General features: G+C 55.4%; 1 protein-coding gene across 1 annotated transcript in view; it reads left to right on the top strand.

Annotated features, from left to right (window-relative positions):
* Positions 1–1,181: 1,181 nt before the first annotated feature.
* Positions 1,182–11,106, top strand: part of TTYH2 (tweety family member 2) — a 31,980-nt gene continuing 22,055 nt past the window's right edge. Inside the window, exons 1-3 of the mRNA XM_007454388.1 lie at positions 1,182–1,253; positions 1,442–1,614; positions 7,087–7,198. Of these exons, the coding sequence (XP_007454450.1) occupies positions 1,182–1,253; positions 1,442–1,614; positions 7,087–7,198 (357 nt within the window). The remainder of the gene's footprint in view (positions 1,254–1,441; positions 1,615–7,086; positions 7,199–11,106) is intronic.

Here is an 11,106-nt window from a genome sequence, read left to right as displayed (position 1 = left end):
GGCCCTGGCCCGGGAGCCCCAGCGCCTGCCACCCAGGAGGGCTTCCGCAGGGGCGTGTGGTCAGGTCCACTGGGCTTTCCCAGCTACCTGGAGGAGGAGGGCTTACCACCCACGCTGCTGAGTCGGGGGTCGGGGAGCAAGTTCCTGGCAGTACGTAAGACATATTTATCCCAGGTGGAGGCGAAAGCCACACTTCGTCACATCCACCCTGAGCCATCTCTCCTGTCCTCTTCTGGGCTGTCCCCACCGCTTTGGCCATTTGTCCGTGAGGCTCAGAAACCCGTCGGTCCAGGTGACCAGCTGAGCAGGTCAGGCCAGGGGTCTGCAGGCCGCCCCAAGCCCTCACGGGCCCGAGCAGCTGAGTGGGCTCAGTAGACACCCTCTCCCCTGTGAGGCTCTGCCCACCCCCTTCCAAGACGACCCCGGGCCTCGGGACTGCAGACCCCAGCCTCTGTGTTCAGAGCTGTCTCCTGGTGGCACATGCTCCTGCCTGAGCCTTGTCTCCCCCTTAGCCCAGAAGGGCCCCAGTGTCCCCCCGACTCTGCTCATCACCCTGCCCCAACAGCCCAGACTGGAGCGCTGGGGGTTCTGGGCTGGGAACGACTCGGGGCATGTGGTCAGCAGGGCGAGGCTGTCAACTCAGGAGCCTGACTTAGAGCCAGGTCCAGCCCTGGCTGGCGGCCACCAGTCCTGGTGCCATCTGGCGTCCATCTGGCTGAATCAAGAGATTGGAAGGCAAGGAGTAGGGGGGCTCTGGGCCTCCTGACAGATAGTGGCTCCTTCTGTAGGACCCTGAGTTGCTCGGCGGGCCTGAGACGGCATTTCCTCCCCACTTCAGAATTCCGGGCTTTGCTGCCACAATTGGCATCTAGGGGTCACCGTCCCTTTCAAGATGTGATGAGAGGGACGCCCCAGGTGCATCTCCTGACATCTCCCCTCTCCCCCAGCGCAGAGTTGGCCTCTGGTTGAGGATTTACCCCAATACCTGGAACAAGGCTCCGTGGGGCACATCCGCCAGGGCATCCCTTCCCCGCCCTGCGACAGGCCCCACTCAGCTTCTGAGACACCCCGCCCAGCCCTGTGTCCTCCAGGAGGCCTTGGATGCTCTGATCCCACGGACGTCCGTCTCCTTGTCTCCCTCAGTCACACAGAGCACTGCCCACAGACCTCACTGTCTGGGGATGATTCCTGCCTTGTCTCTTGAGCAGCTCAGAGCATCCATCAGACAATGCCTGGTCCGCACCTGCATCCAGGTGTGTAAGCCCCGGACCTGGGGGCCAGGCTTGAGCCATCCCTCCTTCCACCACTCGTCTCGTGTCCTCCCCCACCCACACCTGAGCTCCTCTGCCCCCACTCCCCGCCCAGCCCAAGGGCAGGGCGCTTACCAACACCCCTGCCACCCACGGGACCGAGTGCTGACCCCAGGCCTCTCCCTCCTCAGTCGCTGCTGTTCCTGGGGCTGGTGGCCGCCGTCGGGTTGGGCCTGAACCTCGTCTTCCTCGCGGCTTACCTGGTGTGTGTGTGCTGCTCCCTGCAGAACAGTGCGGTGCAAACCAAGCGTCGCCACCCCTGCTGCATCACCTGGACGGCTGTGGTGGCTGGGCTCGTCTGCTGGTGAGTGTCCCTCTGCGCCGGGCCCGGCGTGTGCGCTCGGGCGGGGGGTGGCAGGGGTCTCCGTGTGAGGCTGCGAGGCGGACACAGCGGAAGAAAAGTGGGCCTGACCATCTGGGTCTTGCCAGTGGTCAGCCTGATGACAAGGACACGCCTTCCTCGCCCTCCACTTCCCGCACCACCCCACCCCGCCACCAGCAAACCCCAAGTGGCTCCTCAGCTGTCTGGCCACATTCTCCTGCCTGAGCTCCGGGTACCTGGATGGGAGGGCCTGTCTCCAGGGTGAAAGCTGTGCCTTTTCTCGCCAAACAGTGGGAATCAGATGTCCTGGATGGCAAGGGGAGGCTCCCGAGCATCCCTAGCTCCTGCCCCAGGGTGGGCCTCTCCAGCCTGGCAGCAAGCTCCCTGAGCAGTTGACCGGCGACAGCTCTGCTCTCTGCGTCCTGTCCCCTCCCAGCAGCTGCCCGGGGTCTGCCATCAAAGTCTGACTCCAGTCCAGATCAATGCCATCTTCTCACAAGATCAGTAGCTCTTAGCGCCATCAGCTGGGTCTTCTTTGCTTCGGATGGTGAAGTGAGGCTTTCTAACTGTGTGTCAGAGCCACGCTGCCCAGGCAGTGTACACACACACGCGGGCCTTGTGTTCACCAGTTGTATTTTTCTTGTTTTTGTATCTACAGAGGTTTTTCCAAAAGCCTCAGTTCCTCCTGAAATGCTCCGGGGGGTGGTCCTGGCCAAGGGGTGGAATGCCTCATGGCTAATTGTCCATCGTATCCAAGAACCCACAGCACTGTCTCGGCAGCAGGACAAGAGGCAGATGGGGCTCATCCCTAGCGGCTCACCTCATCCCCAGGGCTTTCTTCTCCATTAGATCACGTTCAAGGTCCCATCCTGCATGCAGTGTCAGGGCATCTAAGCCAAAAGATAGGCAAGAACTCAAAGCAGCTTTGCAGGGGTGACAAAGCACCAAACACGTGGAAGGGAACCAGGGCTGGGTGAGACATGCGGCCGGGGCTTAAATCATAAACTTAAAGGAGAGAGGTTGAGCCGTGGTCACAAGTTCAAAGACAAATATGACTCCTAGCAGAAAGGAGCCTCCTGCAAAGTACCTGGTATTAAACAGCCTCCTCCTGAGAGTAAGGTGTGCAGGGCGGGCAGGGAGAGACAGGATGGAGACGGCCAAAGAAACCAGCAGTGCTTGCTACGCAGGCAGCCCTCTCTCCTATGAACTCAGATTTTTCTGAAAAAAATACTGCAAATGACAGAAGAATACTTTGGAACAGTAAGAATGACTTTGGAGGGTCAATTCCAATAAGTAATCCTTACCTGCCGCTTAAGGAAAACTCAAAACGGGAGTGTATGTGGCACAGCTTCTCTTCAGAATTCTCCAGGTTACCTGTGCCAGGCACGAGGGAGCTGGCGAAAAGAAAAACAGCCACCAGTTCTGCCTTCTTGTAGCTCTCGGTCTGTTGGGAGAGACAGAGGATCATATGCTTGTTTGATTTGAGTACTTATGAATTAAAGGGTAATTTTGGAGACAAGGCATAGGCGTGAAGTTGGATGACCCACTCGAGTCGGGTGTTAACTGGGTGACAAGGGCACCAAGACCAACAGGATGAGGAGGCGTGAACTAGGCAAAGGTGGGGGCAAGCTGGGAGGAGATACTTCCATGCAGAGGGAATTGGAGCCTCCTGCAAAGTACCTGGTATTAAACAGCCTCCTCCTGAGAGTAAGGTGTGCAGGGCGGGCAGGGAGAGACAGGATGGAGACGGCCAAAGAAACCAGCAGTGCTTGCTACGCAGGCAGCAAGGCAAAGGCCCTGTGGTGGGGGCGAGAGGGGAGCAAACCTTTTTTTTTTTAAATTTATGTTATTAAAGTATAGTTGATTTTCAATGTTGTATTAATTTCTGCTGTACAACAAAGTGATTCAGTTATTCTTTTTCATATTCTTTTCCATTATGGTTTATCCCAGGATATTGAATAGAGTTCCCTGTGCTACACAGTTGGACCTTGTTGTTTATCCATTCTGTATATAATACTTTGCATCTGCTCACCTCAAACCCCCAATCCATCCCTCCCCCACCTCACCTTCCCCTTGGCAACCACAAGTCTATTCTTTGTGAGTCTATTTCTGTTTCATAGATAAGTTCATTTGTGTCATATTTTAGATTATTCCACATATTAGCGCTATCGTATGGTGTTTGTCTTTCTCTGTCTGACTTACTTCAGTTAGTATGATCATCTCTAGGTCCATCCATGTTGCTGCAGATGGCGTTATTTCGTTCTGTTTTATGGCTGAGTAATATTCCATTGTGTATATGCACCACATCTTCTTTATCCATTCATCTGTCGATGGACATTTAGGTTGTTTCCATGTCTTGACTACTGTGACTACTGCAGCTATGAAAATAGGGGTGCGTGTATCTTTTTGAATTATAGTTTCGTCCGGGTATATGCCCAGGAGTGGGATGCACAAAGCTTTTAAGGCACTGAGAGAAGCCAGTGTGGCTGGAGCAGAGGGGCGGGCGAGGGGGCTGGGGTAGGGGTGCAGCAGGGTGGGGGATGGGCAGTAAGCGCAGGGGAGGCCCACAGTTACCTTCACTGGAGTTGTACTCAGATTGGAGCCCAATTGGAGTGAGTTGAGGGAGAGAAGCGGGGAGCGGGGGGGGGGGCAACAAAAGCAGGAGAAGGGATACGAGGTGAGGCTGGGGGGATTCAGAGGCAGGGGTCTTGCTGAGCTCTGACAGCAAAGGATCCCGGAGAAGAGGGGAGATTCAATCCGTAGAAGAAAGAATGAACAAGGCAAAGGGGATATGAGGAGAATTCCCAGAGTGCACCTCTCTTTGGGAGTGATTTAACATTTGATTAAGAGAGCGGTGCTGTTATACCAGAGAGGGGCAGCACCACAGACTTGTGTCAGAAGACCAGGTGCAATTACACAGCCCCTCCTGAACCATCATCTCTGATAAATCCATAGACCATGAGAAGACGCAAAAGTAGAATCCTCCGTTGAAAACAGGGAAAGGGAGAGCTAAAAGGATGGGAGAGCATTGGCTTGAGGCCGAGCCCCCAGAAAACACTGGATCATGACACAGAGAACTAGCAGAGAAAGTTAGAAACACAAGGAGCAAACGAAAGGTATTTTTCAGAGCAGACTGAAATTTAAAAGATGAAGTGACTAAAGAGAAGCTCATAGAAATACAATACATTTAATGTATGAATATTTCTGCATTTGACCAAGGTCCTCCCAGTATCCCTGCGGATGCTGTATTTACAGATTGTGTGGTGGTGCGGTTAAGTGGATTCAAAGCTGGTTGAACAATTCTGGTTGAATGCAAAGAATACTGATTTACTCATGGGTTCACCAAACCGTAGCTGGTGCGTGCATGCGTGCGTGCGTCAGACACGCGAAGCAGATAGGAACCTTGTTTTAAAATGCACATACTCAGACCATACTGGTAACAAATGGGTGCGGTGTGCCCCCCGCCCCCCCCCCCAACCTACGCTTTTAACAGGTGATTCTGTCCTGTGGTCCATGGACCGCTTTCTGAGAAACACTGAATTGGGGGTCAAGGGCACCCTGGAAGGAGGTTTCTATAACAGTCTCCCAGGGGATTCCATCCCAGGTCCTGCCCTGTTTAAAGAAAAAGGGTAAAAGCGTTTGCACATGCGCCTTCATCTTTCCCCTGCAAAATCAACGTTTTGGATGAAAACTCATGGAGGCTGTTTAATGAATCTTGAGAGGACCCCCAGTGGTGTGAGTCAGAGAAAGTATGATCAGTGACAGAGGCAAGACTTCAGATGATTTGTTCAGGCTGGAATGTTGGACTAAAACCAACTAGATGAAATTTCACAGGGATGGATTTAAAGTTCCGCTTTTATTTAAAACAAAACAAAAAGCAATACGGCACTAGAGAAAGAAGGAACGCCTGGGCTTAGCGGCAGTTCCTGGGGAGAAATCCAGGGATATTAATGGACCACAAGGTCAGTGACAGGGAGGGAGGACCCCAGGGCATTAGCCGCCTGTGCTCGGGGCTGGAGGGACCAGCTGGGCTTGGGTGCTTCACTCAGAGGCCACGTTTAAGGGTGACATGGACTGATTAGAGAGAGTTGAACCAAAGGATGATGTAGACCAGGGTCTGGAGGACACATCTGACTCGTAGAGCAGAAAAGGGGTGACACGGAGCCCCATTCAGATGTCTGACAGGGTGCCTTGCAGAATTGGAGGCTTATTCCAGTCTGGCCCCAAGGACAGCCAGGAGCCAGCAGGTACGTGATTTGAGGTGGTAGGCTTTAGCTCAACCTAACTCAACCTAAGAAGGGACTTTCTAGAAGCCAGAACATTTCAGTAGGACAGATGCCTCGTGGGTGGTGTGGGGAAGTGGAGGGGAAAGGATAGAGAATGGAGGGGGCATCCCCAGCCCTTGGAGGGTTTGGGAGAGGTGAGTGTGATTTCATGAGACCTCAGTGGTCCCCAAGCCCACGTGTGTCAGAGTCACCTGGGGAGCTGGCAAAGGTACGAGTTCCTGAGCCCCTCCCAGACCTACTGTAGCACCAAAATCCCTAGGGCCCGGCCAGCAATCTTCCACCCTTCAGAGCCCCGGGACTGGAGAACAGGAGTATTTTCTTGTTGGCTGAATGAAATGTGCTGCAGAGCTAGTTGGCCAGGCCAGAGACCGCTGCCCCAGAACCTTCTTCCCTCCCCCGGCCAGCCCACCTGCCAGAACTCTAGACCACCCCCTCTCCCCTACCCCCAGGAAAGAGTTCCTCAGCTAAAGTCAAAAACCCGCTCTCATGGATGTTTAAAGGCGCTTTCATCATAATTGCCAAAACCTAGAAGCAACCGAGAAGCCCTTCAGTAGGTGAATGGCTAAATTGTGTTCATCCAAACAATGGAATATTATTCAGCGCTTAAAAAAAGAAAAATGAGCTATCAAGCCATGAAAAAACATGGAGGAATCTTAAATACATATTACTAAGTGAAAGAAGCCCGTCTGAAAAGGCTACGTACTGTAGGATTCCAACCATATGACATTCTGGAAAAGGCAAACCTATGGAGACAGTAAAAAGATCAGTGGTTGGCAGGGGTTAGGGATGAGGGAGGGATGGACGGGCAGACCACAGAGGATCTTAAGGGCAGTGATATTACTCTGTATGATTCTCTAATGGCGGATACATTTGTCCAAACCCATAAGATTGTACTACGACACCAAGAGTGACCCTAATGTAAACTGTGGACTTTGGGTGATAATGACGTGTCCATGTAGGTTCAACAGTTGTAACAATTGTCCCATTCTGGCGGGGGCTGTTGACGGCTGGGGAGGCTGTCTAGGCGTGTGAGGCACCACAGGGTATACGGGAAATTGCTGTACTTTCCATTCAGTTTCATTGTGAAGTCAAAACGGCGCTAAAAAATAGTATACTAACAAAATTTCTCCTCTGGGTGTCACCTCTAACTTTGGGGTCTTGCCCATAGTGCTGCGGTGGGCGTTGGTTTCTATGGAAACAGCGAGGCCAACGACGGGGTGTACCAGCTGATCTACTCCCTGGACAATGCCAACCACACCTTCTCTGGGATCGATGTGCTGGTAAGGTCGCGGGCAGCCGGTGAGGTCAGCGTGGTGGGAACGAGAGCCCCAGTCAGAGCCCAGCCAGCTCGGCTCCAAGGGGGCCGGACTCCCCTTGGGGCTGCCAGTTGGTCCCGCCAGGAGCCAACCGGCAATTTCTGCTCCCCAGGCTGGGGGGCGGGGGGCACAGGGGGCAGGGGTAGGAGTGAGGACCAAAGAAGAAAGGCTGCGGGGTCCTGGGGGCCAGGACGGCTGTGGGATCAAAGCCCGTCCATCTTCAGCAGAGCTGAGCACTGTGCCATTTGTTCAAGAGGCCCCTGAATGTGGACAGTCAGCCCCGCGGTGTTTTCTGTGTTCACTTTCAGTGCTGGGTGTAGAGTATGGTGGGTGGCATCCAGGAGATGTCAACACTCTTCAAAAACAAGTGAAGAGCCCCAAACCCCGCAAGGTGTCCTCCGGGCTCTGGTTTCCAGGCGCCGTGACTCCAGCTGGGGGCTAAGGGTGAAGGATGTGCTGGGCTGGCCAGAGGAGAGGTAGGAGTTTTTGCCCAAGGAAGAGGTCCACTTGCTGAGCCTCGAGGGCGGGGAGAGTCAGGGTCTTCAAAAAAAGGTAGCCCATGGCCCCCAGTGCTTGTCACTTTCTCTCTGGAACCACTGGCTCTTTCCAGCTGATTTCCCAGCAGCCCCTGGTGCCCTAGGAGCCAGGCTCCAGGGCAGTTTTCAGAAATGCCAGTCCTGTCCTCCAACACCTCTGGGCCAGTTCCCCAGTAGAGGGGTGACCTCAGCAAATGAGCAGTTGTGTCAGGCAGCCTCAGCCGCACAATCCAGCCCCGACCGGAGCCTGTGGACCTCATTTCATCCTGCTGCTGCTTCAGGAGGATTCGACCTCAGTGCCCCTCCTGTCCCTTAAGCTCCTCTCAGGCCTTAATCCCCCAGCCTGGCTCCTCCCAGGAGGGACTCCCTTAAAGAGACAGCTGTGCTGCTCCTTGGGGGTGTGGCTGGGTGCTGGGTGCCGTGGCTCTGGCCTCAGAGAGGGTCCTTCTGGGGAGCCGAGGGTCACACACCAGAGCTGAGCTCACCCAACCACCCCCTGTGTCCACTGGGACCCATCCCTGGGGACTGAGAGCTGTCTGGACACTGGGCTGGAGCAGCTCTAATGGGGCGAGGATGGGGCGGCTGGGATGGGGGAGCTGAGGGACCGAACGCCGCCTGACCATCACTGGGTGGGGCCTGGGGGGAGCTCTGGGGACTGCCTGGGGACCCCCGCCCTCCCCTCTGCCCTGGTGGGGAAGGGGCTCCACCCACCAGCACAGAACCACTGGAGGAAGAGCCCGCCCCTGAAGGAGAATCCCTTTCCCGGGAAGCCCCAGAGCCATGACCTTCACTGGCTGACTTGTGACCATTGTAAGGAATGGCCCGTGGCTCCCCAGGGCTGAGGAAGAAAGTCCCAGAGCCGCCCTGATGGGAAGATTCAAGCTTTTCATGTCCATATCCCCCATAGATGAGCTGGGCCCGAGACCCCCAGGCTGGGCCCATCCACCCCATCTGAGAGCTCCCCAGGGCCAGGGGTGGACGTTGTGCATCAGACCCCAGGACTCTAAATGCCCCCGTGTTCCTGAAGGGAAGGGTTCCGTCTGTCTCTGGCGGTCAGCCCCTCATCCTCTCTCCACCATTTCTGAAAAGTGAAGGCAGGCGTCCCAGGCTCTGGTGATGGTCCAGCCGGCCAGGAGCTGCTTGGGTCCAGATGGCCACCTCCTGTGTTGACCTGCGTCCTTGGCTGGGCCTATGGGGCTGGTTTGGGCCTCAGGTGGGCACCCAACACTCCCAGTCCCAAGGGCTCCAGGGGAGGCAGCAGATCTTAGAGGGCTCCCCCAGAAATATCAGATAAATGATGTTAGATGAGATAATGCCCATGAAAGTGCCTGGTAATCTACAAAAAACGCTCCACATTGGGAGGGGGGACCCTATGCTAATGGTGCCATTATTATAATTACTGTAATTGTGTATATTACTATAATCACCACGAAAGAGAGAGGAGGCTTGGACTGGGGGGCGGTGGCACTCAGGAGACAAGTCAGGCGACTAAGACCTGGGCCAGAGCGAGGTGGGCCCTCCCAGGCTCCCCTTCCCAGACCAGAAGCCCCAGGCCTGCGCCCGTCCTCCCTGAGAGAGCCCTGTGCCTCGGTGGGCGGCGGGAGGGTCCTGGATCAGCTGCACACTGTGATTGGGGGGGGGGGTCACAAAGGGTCATTTGGGAGTGCCAGGTGGGTCCTTTCTCTGGATCCAGTGCCCCCGATCTGGGCCCCAGTGACTCACTCAGGGCATCTTGCACACCTCTAACCCACTGGGGTCTCAGCTTAAAACCAGGGCCTTGGGCTGTACAGCCCCTGGGAGCTCAGGTGGCTCGAGTTTGATCCACATGTTCTGGTGGCCACTGAGGCTCCTCTGGGTTCTCCTTTGCATTGGCATCGGGCCTGTGGGCAGCCCTGGGGAAGGAACTGGGCACAGAGAGGTCGTGTTGCTGCTCCAGGGTAGGGAGCTAGTATGTGTTAGAGCGAGTACTGGAACCCCGGGGTCTGGTCTTAGCCTTTCCCTTCAAGGCTGAGATGGGGGCCCTGCCCCCGGTCTGCCAAGCCTCCACCCCTTCATCCCCTGCCTGTCTAGAAAACCTCATCAACTCCCTCTCTAAGAGGGAGCTTCCTCCGTCTCAGAGATTTTCAAACTTGAGCTTGCATCAGAATCCCCTGGAGGGCTTGATAAACACAGATGGGGGGGCCCACCCCAGACTTTCCAATTCTGTAGGTCTGGGACCAGGCTGAGAATCTGCATTTATAACGAGTTCCCAGCTGATAACACCGATGCTGCAGGTCCAGGGGCCACAGCTGGAGAACCACGGCTCCATCCTCTGGGGCAAGTTTCCTCTACCACCTGCTAGCTCGCCCCTGACCCCACCCCAGCCTGGGGAGCTGAGCCGGCCCCCCCGATTCCCCGTGGGAGTGCCTGCCTGATCCACCTCTGAGTGTCCCCATCGCCATCTCCCTGTGGGGAGCTCTGTGCTGAACCTCTAAGGACTGGAGGTGCAGTGGGGAAGCCGGGGGGGTGTAAGTAGGTCAACGCTGTGATTTTAATTTTTTCTATTTTGTTTCGTTTCCTATGGGAAGACATCAGGAGGAAAGAGAGGGCCTGGCTTTCGTTTTTCATTCCAAGGAGGAATTTAAGAAATAGAGAAGTTAACCATGTAGAGCTATGGAAGGGGGAAAAAAGTGGTCTTACAGGGAAAGTTTACAGAGCACTTTTTTTTTTTTTTTGGCAGTACCACAAGGCTTGCGGGATCTTAGTTCCCCGACCAGGGATTGAACCCACGGCCCTCAGCAGTGAAAGCGCAGAGTCCTAACCACTGGACCGCCAGGGAACTCCCATACTGGGTCATTTTTCTCTTCCTTCCAGACCTGGGGGAGCTGAAGGCTGCCTGGAGGAATAGCACACACTCCCCGCTTGCAGCCAGTTGTGCTTGTTGGTGCAGCGTGACAGTTCCAGAGCAACGAAGCCCTTCTTCCCCTCGTGCTGACACCCAGGCTCAGAACGGGCTTGGCAGGGAGGTGCTTGGGGTTCCCAGGCTGGGTCTCCAGCCCCTGCCGGGACCCTGCATCTGGGCTGTCGAGAGGCACCTTTCTAATTCTTGTGGTCCTTGTTCGCAGGCCCAGGAGAGTCACCTCCATTCACCTTCCCTCTCTACCTCTGAGCATAAAGATGCTTCCTTCAGGCTCTGCTCAGCTCCAGGCAGGACAAACGTGGGGCGGGGGAGGGGGACAAGCACAGAGAAGGCGCCGATTTCCTCCTCCTGTCACGTGTCCCGGCTGCTCGGAGGCAGGATCCCGTCTGCCTGTATTATTTCAGAGTTCCATTGTTCTGCCCTTGCTGGGGGCGGGG

This window comes from Lipotes vexillifer, unplaced genomic scaffold, assembly GCF_000442215.2.
Source record: "Lipotes vexillifer unplaced genomic scaffold, Lipotes_vexillifer_v1.1 scaffold518, whole genome shotgun sequence".
In the NCBI taxonomy this organism is placed as follows: domain Eukaryota; kingdom Metazoa; phylum Chordata; class Mammalia; order Artiodactyla; family Lipotidae; genus Lipotes; species Lipotes vexillifer.
The sequence above is the reverse complement of the archived record's forward strand: the minus strand, read 5'-3'. Positions and strand labels throughout refer to the sequence as shown.